The 27,422-nt window shown below is 38.8% G+C and overlaps 2 protein-coding genes across 7 annotated transcripts; one reads left to right on the top strand and one right to left on the bottom strand.

Moving 5' to 3' along the window:
* The first annotated feature begins 1,335 nt into the window (after positions 1–1,335).
* Positions 1,336–18,587, top strand: LOC136841385 (protein croquemort-like). 5 transcript variants are annotated; one of them, XM_067108299.1, is made up of 13 exons: positions 1,336–1,706; positions 4,282–4,378; positions 9,176–9,525; positions 12,023–12,180; positions 12,716–12,860; positions 13,320–13,445; positions 13,862–13,987; positions 14,412–14,481; positions 14,583–14,724; positions 14,921–15,066; positions 15,464–15,612; positions 15,753–15,850; positions 16,206–18,587. In XM_067108299.1, exons 3-13 carry the CDS (start codon positions 9,358–9,360, stop codon positions 16,477–16,479), a joined length of 1,602 nt encoding a protein of 533 aa, XP_066964400.1. In that variant the 5' UTR covers positions 1,336–1,706; positions 4,282–4,378; positions 9,176–9,357; the 3' UTR covers positions 16,480–18,587. The 5 variants fall into 5 exon arrangements, with proteins under 5 accessions (XP_066964400.1, XP_066964399.1, XP_066964402.1 ...); XM_067108300.1 differs by lacking the exon at positions 1,336–1,706 and adding an exon at positions 3,413–3,446; XM_067108298.1 differs by lacking the exon at positions 4,282–4,378 and having other exon boundaries at positions 1,370–1,706.
* Positions 18,588–19,536: 949 nt separating this feature from the next.
* Positions 19,537–27,283, bottom strand: LOC136841387 (uncharacterized). Of its 2 annotated transcripts, none has more exons than XM_067108302.1 (7): positions 27,078–27,283; positions 24,417–24,503; positions 23,647–23,882; positions 22,534–22,769; positions 21,852–21,975; positions 21,089–21,234; positions 19,537–20,847 (listed from the first exon to the last, which is right to left on the bottom strand). In XM_067108302.1, exons 1-7 carry the CDS (start codon positions 27,277–27,279, stop codon positions 20,271–20,273), a joined length of 1,608 nt encoding a protein of 535 aa, XP_066964403.1. In that variant the 5' UTR covers positions 27,280–27,283; the 3' UTR covers positions 19,537–20,270. The 2 variants fall into 2 exon arrangements, with proteins under 2 accessions (XP_066964403.1, XP_066964404.1); XM_067108303.1 differs by lacking the exon at positions 27,078–27,283 and adding an exon at positions 25,981–26,301.
* Between the last annotated feature and the right edge of the window lie 139 nt (positions 27,284–27,422).

The raw sequence follows: 27,422 nt of genomic DNA on the forward strand, positions 1-27,422 counted from the left end.
GGGGGGAGGGGGTTGGTTACAAGCACATTACTGTATTAGTTATAAATACCCGTGGAGATAGCAAGCACTTATTCCAATGTCTCGTAAGCTGTCATCACTGCTTATCGGCCTAGACATACCTCTTGCTCACTAGATATTCCCCCTCCTCCTCCTCCTCCTCTCTAGACATTCCCCCTCCTCACTAGACATTCTTCTTCCTCTCTAGACATTCCTTTTTCCTCACTAGACGTTCTTCTTCCTCACCAGACATTCCTTATTCCTCACTAGACATCCCTCTTCCTCACTAAACATTTCCTCTCCTCACTAGACATTCCTCTGATTCACCCAGACCAAAAGATTGAAAATATCTCTGAATACTAATGAGATTGCGTGATTAATATATATATATATATATAATATATATATATATATATATATATATATATATATATATATATATATCTCTTCTATATGTATGTATATATAGTTTTAACAGATCCTTTAGGCCTATACATACCATCTTGGGTCTAAAACTATACGATGTCATTCGAATATTCCACAAGAATATTCGTCAATTAATCGCCTTATCTTTATTTTACAAAGTATTACCATTTACCAGACGTTCAAAAATTAATAAAACCACATATGTGGCATTGACTGTGGTAATGGAATCACATACTCTGATATAATGTGCCCGGTAATTTTTCGCTAGTCTTTAAATCACTTGAGAGCAAAAAATAATAATAAATACGATTGACTTTGGTATAATCTGCAACATATCTCAACGAGAGGGAAAGCAGCATATTGAAAGCATTTTTGATACGAAGAGAAATACCAGGAACCAAGAAATTAGAAAAAATGAAGAAGAAGAAAAGTGATAAAGTTTTAAAGCATAAATCACGCTAATACGATCAAGCTCATGCTGATGTGAATCATACGATCTCCGTCTCTACGCCTTGAACTTGTGACTTTAATTTCCTCTCTCTCTCTCTCTCTCTCTCTCTCTCCCCTTCGTCTTCTTCTTCTTCTTCTTCTTTCTTCTTCTTCTTCTCTTCTACCTTCTTCAGAAACTGATGTCCACACAGTCTAAGTCACATTTAACTTGCTTTCATTTCTCTTCTCTCTCTCTCTCTCTCTCTCTCTCTCTCTCTCTCTCTCTTCTTCTTCTTCTTCTTCTTCTTCTTCTTCTTCTTCTTCTTTACACACGGCCGATGCTTAAGTTTAAGTCTAAGACTACGCCTTGAACTTGTGACTCCATTACTCTCTCTCTCTCTCTCTCTCTCTCTCTCTCTCTCTCTCTCTCTCTCTGCTCCTCCTCCTCCTTCTTCTTCTTCTTCTTTTCCTTTCTTTGTTTCTAGTCGGGTAACGCCAAGTACAGCCCGAACCAACCAGTGACATTAGTCAGTCGTTATCGTGACTCCAGACGACTAACAAGAACGCCTCTGCTCTGTCGACAAGCCCAGTACCATAGCACCAACCGCCGAGTGAAAGAAAACTCTCTATTTTTATTCCCAAAAAAACAACTCAAAGGCGTCTTATATCATTATAAAACACTGCTTCACTTGAAGTTCATCTTTCCTGCGAGTGTTTTATACCTACTGACAAACTCAGGAAGGAAGAAGCAACGGATTTTTAAGCAAATTATTATATTTTTTTTTACGGAGAGACCGAGTGCAGGTGTACTTAGTGGAACCCATGATGGCTGGCGTTGCCCGTTCTCCCTAAGGGTGAGTAGCTGACTGACTGGTGTTCTAATCTACTGATTTTAAAGGGCATTGCCTTTTGGTTGGAAGGCGTTCCTGCAAAGTATATGTATGTATGTATGTATATATATATATATATACATATATATACATATATATTCATATATTTATATACATTCACTGTATAAAAATATATGTATATATTTCAATAGTTAGAGGGTAAATTTAATTCTAGAAGAAGACAAAGATTTCTCGATCCTTGCTAATTATTATTATTATTATTATTATTATTATTATTATTATTATTATTATTATTATTATTATTATTATTTCATCGTTGGACGAGTCGGTAGAGTTTCTAGTGACGGAAATTCATTTCTCGGTAAAATGTGGTTCGGATTCCACAATAAGCTGTAGGTCCCGTTGCTAGGTAACCCTAGGAGAGCTGTTCATCAGCTCAGTGGTCTGATTAAACAAAGGTATATTTAACTTTTTATTATTATTATTATTATTATTATCATTATTATTATTATTATTATTATTATTATTATTATTATTATTATTAATGTGGAACAACCTTAATGATCTTTAAGTGTGTAAACAGTCTTCCTTTTTCTTCATGTTATATTCAATTCGATTTTAAAAAGGTTTTGTATATTTGTGAAATTATTATTATTATTATTATTATTATTATTATTATTATTATTATTATTATTATTATTATTATTATTACTTATAAGCTGTTATAGAACAGGCCAAAAGGTCATGAACTAAAGATAAAAGCTAGTACAGAAATTATAGGCTATTAGTAAATAAAAAGAAGGTTAGTGTGAGAAGCAGCCTGCCTAGTATGACAAGCTCCTTGAAGACTGAGAGGTAGAAAATGACACATTGTTTGCAGCAACAGAAAACAGCCTAGTGTGACAAACTCCTAGAAGACTGAGTAGTAGAAAAATGACACAGTGTTTGCAGCAGAAGCAGCCTGCTTAGTATGACAAGCCCCTAGCAGACTGAGTGGAAGAAAATGACACACTGTTTGCAGCACCAGAAACCAGCCCAGTGTGACAAATTCCTAGCACACTGAGTGCTATAATAAGACACACTAATTGCAGAAACAGCCTGCCTAGTACGACTGAGTGGAAGAAAACGACACACTTTTTGCAGCAGGAAAAACCTGCCTAGTGTCACAAAATTGATATCATTGATCTTAGTTGAATACATGCATCTGAGTCACTGTCAATTTTAGTGTGGGCATCTGTTCCTAACGTGGTAATGTTAGCTTTGCTTAAAACGGCGTGTCATGCTTATGTTACGAATTCGCCAAGGCTATTAAGGACACACACACACATACACACACACACACACACACACACACACACAGATCCACTGTGGAGTCTGTCGTGATCGCTACAGCAGCGTTAGGACACACATAAATTGCGTTTTTATAAGTGCCTTGCTCTCAGTGCTGAAACCTAGAAATATCCTCTGAATGAATATTTGCAAAGGTGGAAATTCGATACAGTATTCTTTAAAAATCACTGTTATTATTTAGTTTGAAGACAGATCAAGAAAAACAAGTTAACATCACAGATATTATTATTATTATTATTATTATTATTATTATTATTATTATTATTATTATTATTATTATTATTCTGTCGGTTTCAAAGATAGAGTTAAAAGAAATTAGTAATCTCGCCCATAGCGAGATTAACCACATACCTCATCAACCAAGAGGCATCCATTGAGATTCATCATGCAAATGTAAGTACGTTCAAAATATTATCGACAGACGACTGTATTTCAAAACATTAGTGAAATAGGATGTTAGAATAGACGCGTGCTCTATCAGTTCTGAAATTTCATTGGTGTAGAGTCCTGAAGACCATATTATGACTGTTATTACTGCGCAAAAGATATGTAGGGAATTTGACGCCATGTTCAGGCAATATTCAGAATTATAATCAGTCGTGAAAGTGAAACATTATTCCCTGGTAAATAATATTTTCCCGTGTATATATGTTTTATATACAGTATATATATATATATATATATATATATATATATATATATATATATATATATATATATAGAGAGAGAGAGAGAGAGAGAGAGAGAGAGAGAGAGAGAGAGAGAGAGAGAGAGAGAGATTTCTAAAATTTCAGAAAGGAGTGAGAGAGAGAGGAGGAGGAGGTGGAGGAGGAGGAGGAGGAGGAGGAGGAGGAGGAGGAGGAGGAGAGGAAGGGAATATTAGAATTCAAAAGAGAGAGAGAAAGAGTCTATAGATCCTCGGTAACAAAACCACAAGAGAGAGAGAGAGAGAGAGAGAGAGAGAGAGAGAGAGAGAGAGGTGTCTGCAGATTCTCAGTTACCAAGACTACAGTATATCGGACGCACAGAGAGAGAGAGAGAGAGAGAGAGAGAGAGAGAGAGAGAGAGAGAGAGAGAGAGAGAGAGAGAGAGAGAGAGAGAGAGAGAAAGCCAATATATCCCCATTACCAAAAATAGTACATATGAAACTCACACATCAACAAAAAACTGTATCATTCTTCTTTCTTCTTCTTCTTCTTCTTCTTTTCTTCTTCTTCTTCTCCGTCAGGGATTTCGACAAAACGAGCCCATTGCAATGATTCATCCGCCATCCTTCCAATGACTTGGCAGGATTCTTTGTCTGCGAAAACATCAACATCCTTCACGTGAGTCTTATTAGTCTGTCAGGCCCACGTGACGAATCTCTGTCACTGCCGAAATATCAAAGGTCGTGAGTTTTTTTATTTGTTTTTATTTTTTATCTATTTTTATGTGTTTTTGTTTTTTATTATTTTTTTTTGGGGGGGGGCGTGGCCCCAGGATTCGTTTGTATCCGTCACACGTGATCAGGCTATAGTCTGGTTGACAGGATGTGGTGGGGTAGGGGGAGGAAGGGGTGTCAAAATCTATGACGTTTTAGTGATATGGTTCGTCTCTCTCTCTCTCTCTCTCTCTCTCTTCTCTCTCTCTCTCTCTCTCTCTCTCTCTCTCTCTCCCAATTTGAGTAAACTTTCTCTCTCTTTCTCTCATATATTGTGGTCTTGTTACAGAGATTCTGTATACAATCTCTCTCTCTCTCTCTCTCTCTCTCTCTCTCTCTCTCTCTCTCTCTCTCTCTCTCTCGTTTCTGAACTGTTAAAAATCTCTCTCTTTCTCTCTCTCACTCCTTCGCTTATGAATTTTAGTATTCTCTCTCTCTCTCTCTCTCTCTCTCTCTCTCTCTCTCTCTCTCTCTCTCTCTCTCTCTCTTAGTACGTCGGCCAAACTGTTTAAAAGAAGGAATTTTGACATTTTAAATTAATACATTATAATCAAATATTGTTGTTATACAATATTCATTTATAATGCATTCATTCAAAATTGATATATTTTAACTTTCGAATTTTTAAAGTTAAAAACGATTCTGTTAGCCGGAATAATATATATATATATATATATATATATATATATATATATATATATATATATATATATATATATATATATATATATGTGTGTGTGTGTATACACACACATATCTCAGAAGTGTGATTCTGGATATCAGTTAATGGCTAATAGATAGATCTTGTAAGACTGAATGACAAACAATAGCTTCTTATCTCTCCGTAATGGCCCACAGCAGCCTTGCGTCTGCGTCTCTCTCTCTCTCTCTCTCTCTCTCTCTGTTGATATCGAGATAAGCACAAGGAATACAGACATTATACATACTTATGTATTTAGCTTCGAGATAAGCCTGTTTGTATGGGGACGATTTGTCGATGCTTTCAGATGGGACCCCTGCCTCTCTCTCTCTCTCTCTCTCTCTCTCTCTCTCTCTCTCTCTCTCTCTCTCTCTCTCTCTCTCCTGCGCACTGGGGTCCTCTGTATCATAGATTATAAAGGAAATGACTGAACTCTGAGTCACCGCTGTAAGGAGAGAGAGAGAGAGAGAGAGAGAGAGAGAGAGAGAGAGAGAGAGAGAGAGAGAGAATAATATTTAAGAGCAAAGTATTCATCTAGTGCGTCAAAGCTAATTCTTTAACATTTTGGCCAACATGCCAACATACACAGAGAGAGAGAGAGAGAGAGAGAGAGAGAGAGAGAGAGAGCAAGTCCATAGATCCCCTGTACCAAGTACACAGCATATGAGAGAGAGAGAGAGAGAGAGAGAGAGAGAGAGAGAGAGAGAGAGAGACAAGAGAGAGAATCTATTGAATAAATCCTTGGTAACAATATTACTATAAATGAGAGAGAGAGAGAGAGAGAGAGAGAGAGAGAGTCTCCATAGATCCCTTGTACCAAGTACACAGTATATGAGAGAGAGAGAGAGAGAGAGAGAGAGAGAGAGAGAGAGAGAGAGAGAGAGAGAAGAGAAAACGCTGATTTTGATAACGTCTAGTTTTTCCTGAATGCTAAGCTGTTTTCAAGCATTGCTGGGCGAGGAAATTTAAGCTTTCAAAAAGCTCAATTTCCCTTAGTTCAGCTTCATGACGTCATTGAGCGCTAAACATGTATCCCACATCTCGGCAACATGTAGGCCACATCTCGGCAACATTTACGTAAACACGAGAGGGGAAGTATGGTTGACGTATCTTGTTTACCCTGACAGATATAAATACATAGTTCACCTTCAACAAAACACAGCAAAACTGGACCATTCAGTACAAGAGATAAAAAAGTAACAACAAAAATCTCTCTCTCTCTCTCTCTCTCTCTCTCTCTCTCTCTCTCAAAACACACGAACGCATTGGATACTGTTACTGATACCATATAGTTCAGTTCTCCCCTTGTGCACAGTTCGATCAACAGTTACATAGTTTTACGCAGTGGGGAAAGTTTTTAGGAACCACTTGATTGGACCAGTTTTGGTAACACGTAAAATTCGTGAGGCTGAAGAGGATTTTTTATTCTCTCTCTCTCTCTCTCTCTCTCTCTCTCTCTCTCTCTCTCTCTCTCTCTCTCTCTCTCTCTCTCTTTAAACATTTAGGTTTATCTCAACCAAAATTCCAAGTCTGTTGAAATTCCGTTCTTGTAACCACTAGCACATTCAGACTAGCTCTCTCTCTCTCTCTCTCTCTCTCTCTGCATTCAGGTTTATGTAAACAAAATTTATAAATCTGCCAAAATTCTGTTCTGGTAACTATTAGTCCTTGTATAAAGTAGTGGCTCTCTCTCTCTCTCTCTCTCTCTCTCTCTCTCTCTCTCTCTCTCTGAAAACCAGACTCTCTTTCTCAAGAGATCTGAAAAGGAATTTCTTCCATTCAAGCCAAAAACCGACCTTCGGCAGCTTAATCTAACCAAGACCCATTGCTGACTGACTAGGTTCGCGAAAACTAGTTGTTCCAGAATCCCTGTTTGACTATCGACTAGGGAGGCGATCCGTGATAACACGGCCTGTCACTAGGGAATATCTTGAGATATGGGAACCCTGCCCTACCTTAGTCCGTGCCCAGAACGGCTACGGGAAGCGACCGAGGAGGTTGTAGGGTATGAATAATTGACGTAGTAGGAGAAATTCGCTGTTGCTGGTATAGGCGATTGTGGTGACGGGTTTTGGCGAATTTTGGTGACTTTGGAGTCTACAAGCTGCGATGCCCGCGACTTTAAACGACCTGTTGAACAATAACGCAGGCGTGGGCGCGCCTGACGCTGGAGGTAAGAAAATTTGGGTGTGTTGATATGTTAGTTTTAACTGGAATTTAACATAAGAGTCTGAGGTAGGGAAGCCGTTTCATTGCACTCTCATTTCTTGAAAGGACTTAGACAGCTTTCAGGTGTCACAGTACATAGATGCATTACAGGTCTGTACTGACTACTGAGGCGTTGAGGGACTGATCTGTACTGAGGTGTTGAGGTATTCCAGTGCATAGACTGAACCATTTCAGTCTTGCTGTTTTGAATATATATATATATATATATATATATATATATATATATATATATATATATATATATATATAAATATATATATTTATGTATATATATATACGTATATATTTACCTGTATGTATATGTGACATACACATTTACTATTGTCTCCAGTGGCTCCAATGTTGGAAAAGTAATGGCCCTTGTGGGGGCTTGAACAGGGTTCATCTAATAATAATAATAATAATAATAATAATAATATTAATTTGGGTAATTTAAGACCGTTTTCTATCATATTATTTGTAGGTAAAGAAAACGGATTGTTGTCTTTCCAAAGTGATGTCTAGGAATATCTTTGTCAGCTCGACTTCGTCACTAGATAGTCACGAAGACCTCTCAAGACTATTCTTCTGTATCGTAAGACTTCTAAGACTATCCCTTTGTATCTGAAGACCTCCTTTTAGACTATCTAGTTGGACGAAAATAAGATTATATATATATATGTATATATAAATCGTGTTTATTCTCATACTTTCTTTTCTTATCAAAACTTAAACATTTTTTTTTATGTATTCTATATCACTTTGTATTGCAAGTTGCACAACTCGTTTGCATTAATTGCTACGAGGTGAACTGATTGATTTTTTCAAGTGAATTTTAAGCTGTGACGTGACTTGCTGATGAAACTAATGATATAAAATACATTTTTTTAGTTTTAAAAATCATGTTGAGTAATTTATCTGACCGAGGTAGAAGTAATATTAACTGGTAATTAACCGAGTTCATTTACAGTACAAGAAGGGTATGGACAGACCTAATTAAATTGTAGAACTGTTATAAAGGTCATCATTAACTATTCTCTGCACTGCCCTGGTTGAAATTCTTGTACAATTTATTTTTCTTTAGCGAGATCAAAATGGCCATTAAATACTAGACGTCCCTTGTACACTCAGGCCTCCCGTAGGCGGGTAGGGCCGTCAGTGCACCTCAAGAGAGGTGCACTGTACGCATTACTTAAGGTTCTTTGCAGCGTCCTTCCAGAGGCCCCTAGCTGCAATTGTTTCATATGTCCCAGCGCTTGGCCTAAGACCTAAATTCTATATCCTATTCTATTGTGTTCTGATCTATTCTACTCTCAGGACAGATATCAGGGTTGCCAGATGAACACAACAGCTTATCGCCAAAATTTAAAGGAAATATGGTCGAAAATGCCCACTTTGGCAAAGCATTTGGCCAAAAATATGGCCAAAGATATAAAACGATTGAATAATTGCGTGAATTAACTTAATTAATTGTGCATAAATTTTGCCTATATATTCGATTAAATGTTATCAAAAAATACTTTAAAAAACTTAAAATACTTCCAGGGCAACACTGCTGTTAAATTGACAGCATTTCCTCAGGATATTGAGTATCTTGTTCTTCTTCTTCTTCTTCTGCAGTCTGAGTCGCGTAAAAGGTTTGGCCGTTGTGCATGTGTAACATTTCTGGAGCATCATTTAATGGCCAAACTGATTTTCCATTGCCACAGAGTTCGGAAAAATGGTCAAATTAAAACAATCAATCTGGCAACTCTGAATAAATCAGCTGACAGAGTTTTCTTGTCTCACCCACAGAGGACTCTGAGACGGGCGACAAGGACCGCAGAACGCAAAGAGAATTCCTCTGTCTGGACCCCTTCTTCCTAAACCGAGACGCCATTCTGCCCGCGGAGTCTCTCGGGGAAAAACAGCTGCTGAGGATTATAGGCGAACGCAAGAAATTATCGAAAAGGGCGAAGAAGTGTCCCCTCGTGAAGATGGAACGCGAGAACGAGTCGCTGGTGTACGCCAAGAAGAAGCAGCAGAAATGTCTGCTGTCCAACTGTCAGATGCTGGTATTCGGCCTCGGGTTGGTCCTGGCCGCGTTCTCCATCGGTATGATGGCGGGGGGGTGCCGTGCCATCTTCTCGACCGTCATGAAGAGGGTGAGTACTCTTTTGTGTGTTATCTTATAAGAATGTTGGTCGTATGGTTAGTGATCCTACAGTTTAGGGGGTCCACATTCAGTGCTCCCTTGTGTGTGTTTGGTTAGGTTTTCTTTCCTATTTTCAATTTCGACAGGTCTGTAAACAGAATTATATATTTTTAAAAACAATTTAGCAGTTTATCGTCTTACAGAAGTAGAGATTGTGAGAAAAAAAAGTAAATAAAGCTTTGCATAATCAATCTGTACCTCACACGAATTGTGCGCGCAACTGTGTTTGTGGGACGGTGGCTTAGGAACCAAATACGAACCTGGCACGGGCTCTTGCTCTTCAGCAGCCACCTTTTTGACAAATCTGAATAAATGAGCGATTTGCCTACTAACAGAAGCTTCGATTTACGATTTAATCAAAATTCTGTGGGGTCCTTATCCCCCGGTTCATCTGCTTAAAGAAGCAGAAATTTATGATTTTCTCAAAATTCTATGGGTCCTTATCCCCTAAGACTTTTTTTTTTTGTACGTCCGTTTATTCCCCCTTTTTTTTTTACTATCTGCTTCTGTAAGCAGATAAACTGCTCATTTTTTCATTGTTTCCCATGATTTAATAAATAATTGATAAATCTGTGCGCTGACCTTGACTTGGGTAATGCCGTATGGTCAGCAGTCACGTGGAATAGGCAATTATTATTATTATTATTATTATTATTATTATTATTATTATTATTATTATTATTATATTATTATTATTATTATTATTATTATTATTATTATGATTATTATTATTATTAGCAATTTTACAGTTTATCTTTTACTGGGAATGTCTAGATTTGAACCTCTTGCCACACTGTGGTCTTAAAGCTGGAATTACACTATTAAAGGCTCTTGCTCAAAGGGCATCGCTCTTCCTCATGCGGAGCACTGTAGGCATTCCTTGAGGTTCTTTGCAGCGTCCCTTCCATAACCCCTTTCACTTCTTTTACTGTACCTACTTTCATATTCCCTTTTTCCCATCCAAGGGCAGAGCCCTCCAGCTAAGTAACATGGCCTGCTAGGTTAGGTTAAGTTAGGGTATGTTAGGTTAGTATAGTTCCTTCTATAATAGGTTTCCTTAGCCAATCCCTTCTTGAACATAGGGCTCCCTAATGACATGCGCGTACGCAGAACCATTCCTTAACAACAACATGACAGTCCGGTCTTTCTCCCAGCAATTTCCCCCACCCAAAACCCCGCGTTCCTAAAGCGTCCCCAACCATGTTGGGTAGTTACGAGGTTAATAATAATTGACCGACAATAAACAACACCACGTCCTTCATCAGCAACACCAAAAGTATTAAAGGAAAAATCAATTTTCAGGGTAATAGTCCGCGCAGAGCTGTTCTATAGTTTTACCCCATGTTTTTACCCATACTGATTAGATTCTTTGACAGATTTTAAATTGAGTTGTTTTGAGCTGAAAATTGGCACTTGCAGGCCTGTGAGTACTCTTGTAGGCAAGAATGAAACTGGATATTCAATTGCCAGCTCCAGTTATTCAGGATCACTCACTAGATTCAAATGACCTTTTTTTTTATGAACTGTTAGGTGCCCGAGGAGAAAATGCTAGTAATGTATCACTGATGCTAAATAAGTGTTATACTGAGTTTTGGCATCCCTGGACATTTTCATTGTTTATTGTACACAAATTCTGGATTTCATTAACTCTGTATGAGGGCTTGGAGTTTTTAAACCCCTCAGTTCCTCATTGGAGGGGTGGGTACCATTCTCAGCTAGCACTCTGTTGGCCCCGCATTTGATTCTCCGACCGGCCAATGAAGAATTAGAGGAATTTATTTCTGGTGATAGAAATTCATTCCTCGCTATGATGTGGTTCTGATTCCACAGTAAGCCATAGGTTCTGTTGCTAGGTAACCAATTGGTTCTTAGCCACGTAAAATAAATCTAATCCTTCGGGCCAGCCCTAGGAGAGCTGTTAATCAGCTCAGTGGTCTGGGTAAACTAAGGCATACTTAACTTTTAACTTGAATACCTTAAGATCACTGGATTTCAGGATGGCTATGTAATATTTAATTTGCCAGTGTTACTGTGGTAGATTTTAAAATTATTAGCAGCTATTTCTTTCTGGCAACCCTGCTGGGTATGTGGAGGGCACCCCTAGATGGAGGGGTTAGCAGGTGAGTGGATCTGTTGGAATTTTGGATTCGTGAGGTTAGGTAGGTTGTGAGCACACACTCAGGGTATTGTGTCAGCTTCTCTAATTAGTTGTGAAGTTAGGTGTGTGGCCATTCTTGTATCATAATAAGGTAAGGGTTTACAGTAACCTAAATATTTATCCATATCTGTAATACATACATTACAATCTTGGGTGGCCTACCAGCGTTAAGGTTGCACTTAGGAGAAAACCTGACTTCATAGACTTTGCTTAGTCATTAGGCCATATCTTCAGTTCACTAATCCCTCTCTCCCGTATACCTTGATGCTAGTTGTACGACTGATTTCAGGAGATGGAGGTTGTCGAAGGCTCATTATCTTACAAGATGTGGAAGAAGACCCCCATTCCCTTGGTTCTAAAAATCTACATTTGGAACATCACCAACCATGAGGCTTTCATTGAGGGCGAGAAACCTGTACTGCAGGAGTGTGGCCCTTACATTTGGAGGTAATGTATTTGGAGAATAGTTTTTGGGCACGAATTCTCGTACTTCATATCAGGTTTTGGACATGAATGCTTGTGTATGACTACTTACCAGTTTTATTGATTAACCTGACAAAAGGTTTTCTTTTCCATGGACTTCTGTAATCATGTAAATTGGGAATAGTAAGTAATGAGCTCATTATGTTTATGATATGTCATAAGTTGTGCAGGTTGGTCCTGATTCACAGCATACATTTTCATAAAGCTATTGTGCTCAAAACTGAAAGGTATGCTCTTTTAAACTGCGTAATCTTACTTTTAATGCTACTTAGTACTACAGAATTGAGGCCAGTAATGATTGGGAAGTTTTAGAAAAACAAAACGAGTTTGAAGCTAGTTATACCTAAAATGCTTTTACTTCAGATTGAAAATGTAAAATCAGTGACTGACCTTAGACTAAACTAAAATCTAGGTGCACAAAGATGCAGTAAGTGTGACAACCCAAGACATGGTTTAGTCTAGTATCGAGGTAACTAAGTTCTGTATTTAAAAATTTCAGAGAATTCCATGAGAAGAAGAATCTGTCTTTCCACCAAAACAACACTGTCACGTACATGCAACAACGTTGGTGGGTCTGGGACGAGAAGCTCTCGGGCAACCGTACGCGAGACGACATCGTTTACACACTAAACCCTGTTCCTATTGTAAGTGCTTTGATATCTACAAGGAGTCCTTGATGATACTGTTTATACACTAAACCCTTTTCCTGTTCTAAGTACTGTGCTCAAATGTCTACAAGGAGTTCTTGATGTTACACTAAACATATTCCTGTTGTAAGTACTCGGGTATCTATAAGAAGTTCCTGAAGGTATTGTTGATACGTTAAACCCTTTTCTGACTATAAGTACTCCATCTACTAGAAGTCTGGAAGTCCCAATAAATGTATTAAAGTGGAGACTTCTTAAATTGTCACAGATTTTTAGATTCGAGATTGAATTTCAAGAGACCTGACTACGTTTGCCTAAATATATTGTCTTGTTCTTTATCAGTATTTTTTTTTATACATCAGTGTACTTGTCACCAGCAACTACAATACACGTGATACATAACTTCTTGTAATAGATTCATCTGCGAACCAAAATAAACTTAAATTTCTTTTTCAGTCGGGTGCCTGGGCTGTCCGAAACAATGCAATTTATATCGCGCTGCTGAACAAAGTGTTCAACGAAGTGAAAGAGCAAGTTGTCCGTCGCACTACGGTAGACGAAGTTCTGTTCTCTGGTTTTGAGGTAAGAGTTTATAGTGACATTTAGTAGGAGTTGGAACTAGTCAACGGCTAAAAGACTTTTCTGGTTGCCCTAAGTATAAAAATCGGCTTCTCGTGGGACCTCGTCTCTTCTGTTCAACTAGCGTTGATGACGTAGTTTGAAACCGACTGGATTCCACATGAGAACTTAAAAAGAAATCAGTTCTAGAATATTGTTTCTTATTTCCAATTCATAAGAGTTCTCAGATGTGATGCTAGAAAGATTTTGTAGTACCTCCTCATCAACAAAGATTAAACTTAAAATTTGTGATAAGATGAAATCCGTAAGAATCATATTTTGATATATACAGTTTAAAGTTTGGTGAAAATTAAATATCGGATAAGATAGTAATGTTTTTGAATTGCACTGAACTCCAGTCCCTTGTTCTTTCCTTCCAGGACCCTGTACTAGACTGGGTTCAGGAGAACGTCATTGCAGAGAACGGGACCTATCATCCATTCCTCCCCCTCATGAACCTTCCCTCTGGTATTGCAAACTTCCACAAATTTGGATGGTTTTATATGGTGAGTGGTAACTGTCATAGAGTCAGCAGGAAATGGTTGTTGGATACTTGTAGAATGATACTAGTTCCAAGGTTAATTTACCCTTTTTTTGCAATCTACTTTATCCCAGTCATGTTGAGAGTAGGTGCCTAAATGGATCTCAAACATAACCCATGAAGTAAATGTATTAGCCTATAAAGTTTTGAAAATGGGCTGGTGTAATAACTACGAAGAGCCCACCATAGAGACTTGCTGTAGGGAAAAAAGCTTTCCAAATTGAATTTAACGCTGAGGATTGATACTAATTTTGCCTTTATCTGTTATAACGTTTAGTTATCTAGTAAGTTGGTTTTAGCAGTATGTGTAGATTGTTTTTTCTAATTATAGCCAAAAATTTTCCATAAAGAATGACTGAAAAGGCTTACATATCTTTATTACTTTACAGAGGAACATGACCTTGTATTATGATGGAATTTTCAACATGATGACTGGCTCGGACGACATCAGGAATGTGGGTAAGTACAGTACACCCTTTGTTTTCCCTTTGTTCGGTCAAGTCTAAATGAAAAATTTTCAGAAGACCTAATTCAAGTGATTCAGTAACAAATCTCGACAGGTCGGATTGATATGTGGAACTACACGAGAGAGACCAGCTTCTTCAGTCCGCCTTGCAACAAAGTCACCGGGTCTACTGGCGAGTTCTTCGAGCCAGGTCTCGAAAGGGACAAGATAGTGTTCTACACTTCAGACCTTTGCATGTTGGTATCTGGGGTCCTTTGATTTTTGTGTTATTTCTGTAATGAACTCGACAACTTCAGTTAACTGCAGAGGTGTTTTGGGTTGTGTAATTTGTTTGTACAGTGCTATTGTAATGAACTTCACAACTTGAACTGTATAGGAGTCTGTAACAACTACTGAACACCCAGGTAATGAGCCGCTTGTTTCGTCAAACAGGAGTTTGTCGTTGCACTATCAGAAAGATGTGAAGTTCGAGGGTGTGAAAGCCTACAGATTCTGGGGAAGTAACCACACATTTGCCAACAGCACTATGGTTCCCGAGAACGAGTGCTTCTGCGTTGCCGGAACTTGTGCTCCAATGGGTAAGAACTTGCAAGACATCGAAAAGTAATTTTTGTCAATGTTAGTTCGTTGCTATTATGGGTAATCCATAGAGGAGTGATCCAAGGCTAGGTAAATCTTAGACATCTCATATTTTAAGATGCAACCCACATTCAGTGGAAACATTGAAAGACATTTTATCAGTTATCTTCAAGACCAGTTAAATATTTATCATATGTACATTGATAAGAGTAACACCGCAATTATCTCATCCCCAGAATTTACAGGGATGCTTAAATCTGTGAAAGACAGGTATGTTGGAAAAGGTAGCATATTGTTCAGGTAAGGTCGTATTAGGAAGAAGCGCAGCATTTATTACTGTGACTTCTCAAATACTTGAACTGATTGGATATAAAGTGTCTTCTCTGTTGGTTACAGGCTTAATCAATGCAGAGTCATGCAGGATGGGTGCTCCAGCCTTCGTATCCTTCCCGCACTACTTCAATGCTGATCCATTCTTGCTAGACCAAGTCAAGGGACTCTCACCTAACGAAGAAAAGCACGCGTTTGTCATGGACATCGTGCCGGTAAGTTGAAATGGAATAGTTTTAAAATGAAAATCTGGAGTAAGTTTTCATTGGAATATCTTGGGAGTTTAATGTAGATTTAATGTGCCTGTTAATTTAGTAATTTATTTATTTATTTATTTATTTTTTGCATTATACAGGAAGTAGGAATTCCCATCAATGTCAAAGCTAGAATGCAGATCAATTTGAGAGTGAAGCCTTACCCTGGTGAAGGTATCATGGACACAAGGAAAATAGAGTAAGTTGTCATAAGTTCTAACTTAACCTACTTGATGTAAACTTGAGTTCCATTGCCATTGTGACATTTATAAAGCAAAAACTAAAGTTATAATGATCGAAGATCAAACTTAACTTGTACAAGTTATTAGAGTCTTAAATCTTACTATGTGACATGTAGTGTAAACTTGTTACATGATGATATGATGTTTAAAAAAATAGTCCATAGTTGAACTGATTGAAGAGCAAATATTGCTCGTAGGGTAGCTTAAATAATTAGCCCGCCACTGAGTTCTGGTCCCTGAGATTAACCAGGACTAGCCATTTCAGCGCACCAGAATCAAACGAAGTAATAGCCCTCATATTTCCTTTGCCAGCATCCTGAAGGCTGTACCAGACATCTACCTTCCAATGCTTTGGTTCGAGGAGACGGCCGATGTTCCCCACAACATGACCAGACAACTGAAGGGACTCCAGTTTGCCTTATCAACCCCAACCATCACAATATGCCTGTCATTTCTTCTTCTTGTTGGGATCATCGTCATGACGTGTATAGTGTACTTGTCGTACAAAGTGAAGTACAGGCCAGACGACGAATTCGATGAACGGTTCCCCCAGAGTATTTATGGGAGCACCAACGGAGAAATGTAGTTGCGATTTGACTCTGCTTTGTACGAATGTACAAGAATTGACCGTGTTGTCATTCTGAAGCTGCTTCCATGATTTTTGAGACTTCACATGTGTGGGAAGTTCAAAGTGTCAAGAGAATTGTTAAATGTAAGTGAATGTTTTATATTCACTTGGTATAAATTCCTCATTTTCGAGGAGATTGTTGATCTTGAATGAATGAATAGTGGTGTGAGTGGAAGGCGAGTGTGTGTGTGTGTGTGTGCGCGTGCGTGCGAAGAGAATATCATGCCATAAGTTAAATTGAGATTTGATTAGCTTTACTAGTACATAAGGTAAGCTCATCCTATATCAAGAATAGTTTTAGTAGAGTTTTAAGATAAGCTGTTATAGGAAGTGATCTTTAAATGTAACTGTTGTACATATTACTTGCCTTTTATTCTAATTTAATCCATTGTCACATTGCTAGTAATAGGTAACACTTTTTGAAAACCTTTGGAAAATTGAAGTTTCATGCAGTCCATATTACTCAGTCACTTTAAATCAGATTCCCTCTTTTGTGCCAACTTTTAAATAACATTAGTTTTCTTTTAAATATGTCTTAATTCCCATGTACGCTTCTTGTTAGTTCTGACATTCTCGTCCCCCTTCTTTTCCATTATGTATCGTCCGCTTAACCTAAATTAATCTGGACGTGTTCTGACTTGGAATGAGAGAATGTTGAAAAGAACACTCCACAAATCCCATACCCCTTAATTTCGTCCTTTCTTTGGTATCACCTACTCTCTGGAGGCCTCTTCATGTCAGTTAATCAAAGAATTCAAGGCTCACATTAAAATTTCAGCTCTGATGAGCTCATTCATGAGTATCATAGGCTATGTGATGTCTTGTTGAGGATAGTACACTTGATATCTCTGCTCTGCATTTTCAGACTTGTATTGTAAAGTTTCACTGAAGATACTAACTACCCCTCTATTCAGGCTAATGTAAAAATGTTTTTGATATCAAAGCTTCAAATGGGTTTAGTAAGGAGAGCAATTGGTAATGTTGATAACGGTCACTGCCTACTGTTTTAAGAAGCTATACTCCAAAGGCTCGGTTCCAACCAGCTGTTGACTTAGGCCAAAGACACCTGCCAAACCAGTGAAGAATAGATGTGTAACAGACGCAGTTTTGTTGCCCTTATTTTCTTAGAGGTGAAGGTCTATAATGACTATTTCTGGTTCTCAGTGACACAAGTCTTGGTGAGCTGAAGCCTGCTGACTGGTTGCTTTGATTTATTGTTTGTAATCCTTAATTTTTGTGTGGTTTTTGGCAAAGAAGAAGTTAAACTAAACAGCAGTACTGTACTGTATATATTATTGTAATTTCATGATTGCACTTTTTGCTGTCATTTACACATTTAGCATTTTGCTAAGTTATCTTTTTGCAAGAAAACAGTATTTTGAAACAGTTTGACAGAGGCATGCTTGTTTTTTGACATGTAGCATTCAGAATTTCTCTTATGGAAGAATCTCAAGCAACTGTAGGCACAGGAGGTTGTACTGAAGATTAGTTTTAAATGTATAGTAGACTACTTTCAAGTACCGTGCAAAATGATATGTTGTGCGGTACAAATCTTGAGTTGATGCAGGAATAAGCGTCAAGAGCTCAGTCATAGGAAACTTGACACACTTTCATTTATACACTGTTTCTAATTCATCACTTGACAGGTTTTAAGTATGTAAATATAATTGCCAAAATCAGCCTACAAGTGCCTCTGATATGTATGTCATGGTGTTTACATCTGTTGGAATTTCTGACAGCTTATGATCTTTTGTAGCATGGCTGTGTAAAATGAAAGCTCCATTTTTAATCGCTGCCTGGTGCCTGGGGAAATAGAAGTAATCTGTCTTGTAATACTGTTTTCCAAAACTGGGGTTTTGACCACCAGGTCCGCTGTCTTAGGACCAGATTGTAAATGCATGCGAGTTGGGGTCAACAGCTACCACGAAGGAGAGTCAATTTCTTCGAATGTAAGCCTAACAATATCATTTTCAGGCGTACTTAAAAGCAAAGAATGTTACCTTTCCTGGAATATTTAAGATGCAAATGTCTTAATTCATTATTGAGCAATAAATGTGGTTTTTGTACTCGAAAATTTTTCAGTTTGTCCTTGTGTATAAAATTACTACTACTTGGGATTTTCTAAGTTTCTAATTGAGTGAGTTATTAGTTACACTTAAGAACTTAGCCTAAACATGAGACGTCAAAAACCTTGGCCCCCAAATTGGAAACATTGTAAAGGAGGGCATTTAACTTTTCATGAAAGTATTATATCTGTGTTCTTAAAATCAAGATAAAGTTTTGTGGAGTAAATTAGGAAATCTTGAACAAACGCGTAGGTGTTGTATGTGGTTTGTATGTCCATTCTTTAAGTGGTCAAAAGTCGGTCTTCTCCGAGTCTGCCTTATCCACTGAATAGCAGCAGTGAGGCCTTGACTTAGCTTCTTCACAATCCTTCACTATCCTCAGGAGTAGGGCTCTTCGCCAATCAGCAAGTTGAAGGGGCCTTCAGTGTTAGCCAATCAACAGGCAGAGTGGTTTTGCCTACTAGGTGATGGTAGGTTGTGTTGACTACCCTTCCAGGTTCTAAGGTACTCCTAAATCATTGATTAGGTGTATTTTGCAGATTACAACCATAAGTGCTGTCACTTGATGGACCTACAATAGTGCAGATAAGATTTTTGTTACTAAGACTTCAAATCAATTGTGGCTGGCAGTATGAACCTGTTCATAACCTGCACTTCATTCCTCCTGTTGATGGTGAGTGTTGAATGAATGTTATTCATTCCTTCATTTGATTTTGTATTTAGCAATGTGAGTTGTAGTAAACTATGTTTAGACTTATTGAAGTTATTCATGCGCTGTGGTAACTAAGATGAACTTGAGACTGGAATTCAGTTGACACGGAAGATTAAGAAGGCAAAAACTCTGATATTGTAATCATTGTTTAGGTTTGCCTCTTGCACAAGATATATTAGATGAAACAGGGACCACATTGACAAAAGTAGGAATTCTGAATAGGAAAAGACCTTGAAATTTACCAAATGCAGTTTTTATTTTAAATATTCATCAGTCACGCTCAAAGACAAAAATAAAAAATCCTGTCTTAATTTAGGGTTCTTGTTTTTCTAGATATGGATTCTCCCTGCCAAATTGTCAAGCCGACACCTTGATGTTCAGAGAAAATTAACTTTACTTTCCACATCCGCTCACATTTGATTCCTGTAACTACTGTACCTTGTGAGATCACAGTGTTAAGGAAACATGTCCCACTCCCTCGTTTGATGCAAAACAATATCTGCAAACTTAATCAGATTTGTGCAATATTCCAATACATTAAGTTAATCAAATTTAAAATTAGACTGATCTCATAATCCCATCTGTCTGAAGGATGTTTGGCCTGGTCATGATATTACCCTTGGAATTCTTGGAGTCTTACCTCAAGTAAGCTTCAGGCTTTCAGTATTTTAAGCTGTTATTCTAGTGCACTGTTCTATATCAGCAGGTTCAAACATTCTGATTAATTTATTTATCGTATCTACTATGTACAGACATGAAGTGTTGTACAGAAAACATTTGAATAACAAAACAGGCTTATTTTTTATCAGTTTTGTTACATGTTTGACAAGAAGCTTGACAGATCCACTGTCTACAGGTCTGGATATTTGTATAAAGAAATGTTTGAATAGCAAAATAGGCCTGACTCATTTAAATTTTGTGACATTTTCACCAACGCAACTTGACAGAACTGAGGGATTGTTGCACCTTCTTCAAATGTCTAGACCAAAAGTGATCTCGTAAGTGGCTTCTTCCTCTCTCTTGACAGTAGCCCGAATCTTAGCCCTGATCCCCATCCCTTCATTCCTCCGCTTTTCCTCGTTCTCAACCAGACACTTGAAACTCTCGAGCCCTTGAACCACGTGGCCAAAACGCAGGGCAGGAACTTCTCCAACGTTCGTAATGACCACAGACAGGTTAGGTCCCCTGGCGGGGTCAGAATCGACTATGATGTCCCCCTTTTTCAAGCTACCAACAGCCACAGCCAAGCCTAGACCTCCAGACACGACTTTGATGTCTGGGAAACCGACCTTCACCAGGACATGCTCTGCCGGGGAAGATTTATACGAAGCGATCAGCCTCGACCGTTGCTTGCCACCCATCATCATCTGCTTTTCCACGATGGTGAGGGCGTCGTCTGAAGGTTCGTAGCCGTTCCTGCGTAGGGTTCCCGGCGAGTAGGTCGCCGTGTACCTCTGGCGGCTAAGGTACTGGTGGACGTGTTCCTCTGAGGGTTCCATGACTAACGTTATGTCGGCGTTGATATTGTTGTTGATGTGCATGAAGTATCTGGGAAGGAACATTAGTCTCAGGTTTTTACAGCCATGATGTGACAGAACATTAGTCTCGAGGTTTTACAGCCATGATGTGACAGAACATTAGTTTCAGGTTTTTACAGCCATGATGTGACAGAACAGTCTCTCATAATTATTTCTCAACAGGTCAGTGCAGATTGTTAGGTAAAATATCTTATCATGAATCATCACTCATGAGGATAAAATAGCCCCCTTCTTTCAATGTCGTTTCTTACCTCACACCAGGATTGAAGATGATATACGGCAGGAGGCTGTGAACAAGAACGCTTGTAGAATTGAATGGAAAGGTTTTGACGTCTTGTAATCTGGACTCTGCGATCTCACTGCTTCTGTTCCCATGTAGTTCGCTCGACCTGTTTTGCTGACAAGATAAATTGACATTAGATAAGGTCAAGGTTTCTCAGTTGTTTATTGGTCCAGTTCACACTGATGAGAAGAATTATGTCATATGAGAGCTTGCCCTTTAGGGAAAGACTTATTCAGACCTGAGGCTAACTCAGCCATTTTAGACACTTATGTTGGATATAGTACAAGCTCATGAGAAAGTTTATCTACAAAAACGGCTGTTAAAACGGTTAACAAGTTCAGATATCAGAGACTAACTCAGCCATTTTAGACACCTATTTGGATATAGTAGTGATGAAAAGTTCATCCCCAAAAGCAGCTGGTAAAAGGAGTAACATATTCAGACAACTCAGACTAACTCAGCCATTTTAAACACCTAGGCCTATGTTGGATATAGTACCAGGTCTTCAGAAAGTTAATCCCTAATAACAACTGGTAAAAGGGGGAAATGATTTCAGACATCAGAAACTAACCCAGCCATTTTTAGACACCTACTTTGGATGCAGTACTAAATCATGAGAAGGTTTATCCCCAGAAACATCAAAGACAAACCCAGCCATTTGAGACGCCTACGTTGGTTATGGTGCTACAGGTAAAAAAACATTGCACATTACCAGCAAACTGTTTCAGTACCTTCCTCGAGATCGATCCTTTTCTGACGGGTGTCAGGGTTGTGCTGTTGATGTCATCGCCCAGGTAAGGCTGGAGAAGGTGACTGAGGTGTATCCAAGGTGTTGGCAGAACCCATTCTTTGAGTCTGTTGGGAAAAGGTCATTTGAGTATGACAACGTCAGGTGAATGTCAACTTAATATTTTGAAGGCCTTTGAGAGGAAGGGGTTCCAAGCGTAGAGGTGGGTTTTTAAATATCAAGTCGGTAGGTTTTTATAGGTACTTTTTTGATCACTGCTCTGCCGAGTACAAGAGGAGCTTCCAAGCATAGATGTGGGTTTTTAAATATCAAGTCGATAGGTTTTTATAGGTACTTTTTTGATCACCGCTCCATCGAATACTAAACAACAGGCCCTCATTATCCTCACCTCACCTGATAAAAAATGACTATTTATCATCATCTCACCTGAAAAAAGTGGCTTTCACCCCCATCTCACCTGATAAAAAACTTAATTTTTATTCCCATCTCACCTGAAAAAAACTTACTTTGTACCCCTCATCCCCCCCCTGACAAAAAAATTACTTTTTATCCTCATCTCCCCTGATAAAAACTGACTTTTTAATCCTCATCTCCCCTGATAAAAACTGACTATTTAATCTTCACCTCACCTGATAAAAACTGACTCATGATCTCCTCCATCTCACCTGATAAAAACCTTGTCATTGGCTGCACTGATGTTCCCCAGTAACCTGCACCTCATCACTAAGAAAACGACGTGTCCCCAGTCGTGTTGGTGAGTCTCCCACTCCTTCACCTTCCCCTTGATCCTGCTCAGGTTCTTGGCGTTTTCGGCCAGCTCCTCCGCCTCCTCGACCACCTTCGTCAGGTAGGTTTCGTCGCTCAGGCGTAGGCTCGCGTAGACCTCTTCGGTGACTTGTTTCTGGTTGAAGAAGGATGAGTTGTCAGGGGTTTCAAGGAGATCAGATTTTACTTGGTTTTAGTACTTGATTTTACTTGATTTGGGTTATGGAGTTTTTGGCAATAAAACCCAGCATTGGGGCACTTTCAGCCATTCAGTGCTTGAGACAGTGAAAAGAGAGTTGTAGTGGCTGGATAGCAAGGTTGAAGAAAGGAAGTGGAAACTGAGGCTTCGAGATTAGATTCCAAATGATTTTACTTGATTTTGTTTATGGAAATTTGGCTATAAAGCCAAGCAGTGGAGCCATGCAACTGAAAGAGTTGTAGTGGCTGGATAGCAAGGTTGAAGAAAGTGGAAACTGAGGCTTCTAGATTAGATTCCAAATTATTTTACTTTATTTGGTTTACAAAATTTTTGGCAATAAAACCCAACATTGGGGCACTTTCACCCATGCAATGCTTGAGACAATAAAAAGAGGGAGTAAGGAGTGGATGGAAAGCAAGATAAAGACATTAAGAGCAAGTATCTAAGATAGATAGAACTGGGAGAAAACAATACAGTTGCACCAAGAAATAATATAGAGGTTGGACAAACAGCACTGAAGAAAGTGGTCAATTCAAAGGCCAAAATGTAGGTGCAGCTTTAGTAATGCTTACTATAGCTAGGGGCCAAAGGGATGTTGCAGACCTTTAGTAATGCCCACAGTGCACCACATGAGGAGCACTGGCGGTACTACCCCTTTACAGGGATGAAAAAGAATCATCTAGGTTCAAAAGAAATTAGATTTTACTTCAATATTGGTCTTCACAGTCAAGTATTCACCGAGCAGAGGGACATATCTGCCTTCTATCTGGAAACCCTCACCCAACAAGAGGCTTCCCAAAGTACAAACACTCACCATATTCTGGTTGGAGTTTGCGTATCTGTTGAAGATGCTCTTCAAGGTCATCAGCATTGACCTCAGGAGGGAGTAGTGTCTAAGAAGAGCCACGGTTTCCGTCCGCAGCATGGAGAGGGCGTCTGGAGTTGAGAGGACCTTGTGCGTCTTGCTGTTGTGGGACGATTCTTGGCATTTTTCGCATATGACCAGCCGGCACTTGGAGCAGTACAGATCTAGGAGAGCTTGGTGCTCGGCTGTAGTGAAATGGAAATAAATTGAGACAATTAATTGACTGATGAAATTTAGGCTGTCAAGCAAAGCACTGTCTAGACCCCCTGTCAGGCCTGATTCCCATCAACTGCAAAATCTAACTTCAAATGATTGGAAATGGGTGAAAAGTAATGTTGCTTTCCTGTGAGAGGAACAGTTATTATTGCACTCTTTCTGTTCTTTCACTCAGGAAATGAAATACTGTAGTTGTTTTTCCACAAACTAGCTTAATCACTGTGTGACCTCATAGCAACATAAACTTGGCTAAAGTTGAACGAAGTCGTGTGTCGATTTCAACGTAAAATTTTTACCAGAGGTGACCCTTGTCACTAGCAGCGAGGATTAGTTCTGGGAGAGACGGTGAAATAGAATATAAACAGTGAAATCAGTGAGTGAACGCTTATATATTTTGATGACGGCAAATTTCAAAATTAATTGGACGATGATTTTTAAAAAGGCAAGGAAGATAGAACAAAGAAATCAAATGTTTGAGAGATAGTTTGTATGACTATACTCACAGCATGAATCCTGGTCCTCTTGCAAATTGCAATTTTTGGCAAAAGCGATGCTCGGTCTAGGAGGCTTTTTCGGGGCGGTGGGTGGTTCTGAAAAAAAGGTGTGCGTTCAAGTTGATCAGTTTTTCATTCAATGGCGAAGAGAAGTTCCCCGAGAATCACTGCGGTCAAACCACGTGTAAGTTGACCCCCGGTATTCGCGGGGGATGCGTACCACTAGCCTACCCGTGAATACCTTAAATCCGCGATTACTTGACACCCCTCTGAAAACACTTATAACTACCTGTTTTGATAGTTCAATAACTACCTATTTTGATAGTTCAAAACACCAAAAAACCCTCTAAAAATGCTTATACCTGAATATTTAATAGCTTTATCACAAAAAGTGCACTTAATCAGGAAAATGATATGAAAATACAGTAATCTATGAATATTTCTCTATGAAAAATATCGTGAATAGACGAATTTTCCCGCGAATAATGTGTATATATGTCCCACAGAGCGATCCGCGAATAGTTGAAGCCGCAAATTAGGAAATATGAACAGACTGGAGTCCACTGTACATACTTAGGCTCCGAGACGTTCAGACAGACAGACAGAGAAAGAATGAATAACATCTTACGACAGAAATTAACTGTTGTTTCTCTCTGAAAGTAAAATTGCAAGATGCAGGCTGAGACTTCGTAAAACTGCGTCAAGAATTTTCACGAAAACTAAAATTACCTTTCTTTGGGGTTTCTCAGATTCTGCTAGCCACGACAAAACTGCAAAATCACAAAATCCCAAATGAAAACAGTTGCAGGAGTGACTGTCCAGCACAGACCAGAAAGAATCATTTAATGAAAACACTAGCAAGTTCAAATTATGCTGATAAGTAAATAAGTCTCACCTCATTTGTTTTTATATGTTCGTAACTAGCCCCTAACCCACACAGGATCAAGGTATGAAAATAAGTCAGTTGATAAACCATCATACTACCAAAAGGATTTTTCCTCGGATAAACTACCCTGAAGGTGGTTAGTGCCATTACTAAAGGGTCTTTGCAGCATCCCTTCGATAGGCCCCTAGCTGCAACCCCTTTCGTTCCTTTTACTGTACCTCCATTCATATTATATTTCCATCTTGCTATCCACCCTCTCTAACAATGATTTCACGGTGCAACTGCAAGGTTTTCCTCCAGTTACACCTTTCAGTTCCCTTTCCAGCGGTGAATGACCTCACAGGTCCCAGTGCTTGGCCTTTGGCCTAAACTCTGCATTCCATTCCTCAGACAAAACTAGTAATTTTAAACGGGTGAAAGGGCAGTGGCTTTCTTTCGAAAGGAGCAGTTATTGCACTCTTTCTGTGCTTTCACTCAGAAGGTAAAGTACTGTAACAGCTTTCCCACAATCTAGCCTAATCACTGCATGACCAGAGATTAAAATATTCACACTTTTTTTTTCCTAGCACTCAAGGTTTCCGTTACAACATTTTAAGAGCAGAAAGTCTGTATTCACAATTTTTTCCTCGTACTAAAGGTTTCCAGCACAGCATTTCAAGAGCAGCAAATCTAAGTACTGGTACTTACTCATTCTCCGAGGGATACTGATCAGTGATTTACTCCTTTCCATTTCTTCACTTCCAGTTTAAGTGAACTTGGGCCGGAAATCCGTTGCATCATGAACTGAATTTGCCAGTTCCGGCAACGCCTCTTTCTATCTTTCTATCAATAGCCACATCTTAGATGGAAGGTAAATGTATAGTGCAGCTGTCGAACTGCCTTTTCGTGCATATTGTATGCCAACTATCTAACAATTCAACTCGTATTCTCTAAATAAAAACAAAATAGCAAGACTCTGCGACCGCTCAACAGACCACTTGCACACAACAGAACACACTGCACTGTACTGGTTTAGGAAATTTGTCCGACTTATCGCTCTCCTATTTTATCCTTTCTCAGTATCCCTGATGCAAGCTAGCTGCCACTTCCTGTGAATGAGGCTGAACGTTGGTCTGGTGAGTTAGAGGCTCCGTATACTGTTACAATATTATGAATGAATTTTGCGTTTTCCGACGCCGTCCGAAGCTTGACAACCACGGATCAGAATTTCCCTGTCCTTGTTATCTTTCTTCCTAATTCAGTGGTTGCTTTCACACTTTCTTTTTTTTTTTTTTGCAGTTTTCTCAACTAATCTTACTTTGTTACGCTTCACCAAATAGCCTAGTGCAGAAATATAGTTCTGTAATCAACGTGAATTAAGAAAATAAATAAAATTTACTGTCAGTGTATCTCACTGCCCGTTCTTCAACATCGTGAGCGGATGTGCAGCTGATCATACTTGGTACTGATGTGTGCTTATTTAAAATCAGGTTAATAGCTTAGAAGTTCTCACACTTAACGTTTTCTTCTGGGTTGCTTTAAGTAACATTTGTGTTTTAGTGCCATATTTCTTTAACAAATAAAGACTGAGTAAAGAAATGTTTAGCCGAGATGCAACATACTTTCTAATCCTGTAAAATGATACGAGAGTTTCTGTGTAGACATTCAGCAGATGGATTGTTTAATATCTAATGTTTTCTTCAACTTCTGCCTCCAGAATAAGAGTCAATCACACTTCTGTTAATAAGTCAAGTTATTTCTCTGTTTGAGTAGAATTAAAGACAAAAAAGGTGATATGAACGTACCTTCATCCTGTCGTAACGGGGAGGCGTCAGACTTCCTGTATTTCACGCAGCGTCTCACAAGGGGGAGATTTTTCGGATCCAAGGCACTCTTAGAGGAGAGTTTTTGGAGCCCTTCAAAACATCGAATCCCCTTTACTAATGCTACTACTACTACTGTGTCTGGGCACCTAGAGAGCCAGCGGTCTTTTAAATCAACTACCATCAATGTTCCCCAGAACTGTTGACCTGTTTTGATTCTGTTCACAGTAACTGTGACGTTGTAGAATTTTGTCTTGTGAAAACTGTAGGTCCTTACTCCTCTGAACTGCCTCTTGATTATCCTGGAGTAATGACTGTCTAATTGTA

The sequence above is a fragment of the Macrobrachium rosenbergii genome, chromosome 9 (genome assembly GCF_040412425.1).
Source record: "Macrobrachium rosenbergii isolate ZJJX-2024 chromosome 9, ASM4041242v1, whole genome shotgun sequence".
NCBI classification, from domain to species: domain Eukaryota; kingdom Metazoa; phylum Arthropoda; class Malacostraca; order Decapoda; family Palaemonidae; genus Macrobrachium; species Macrobrachium rosenbergii.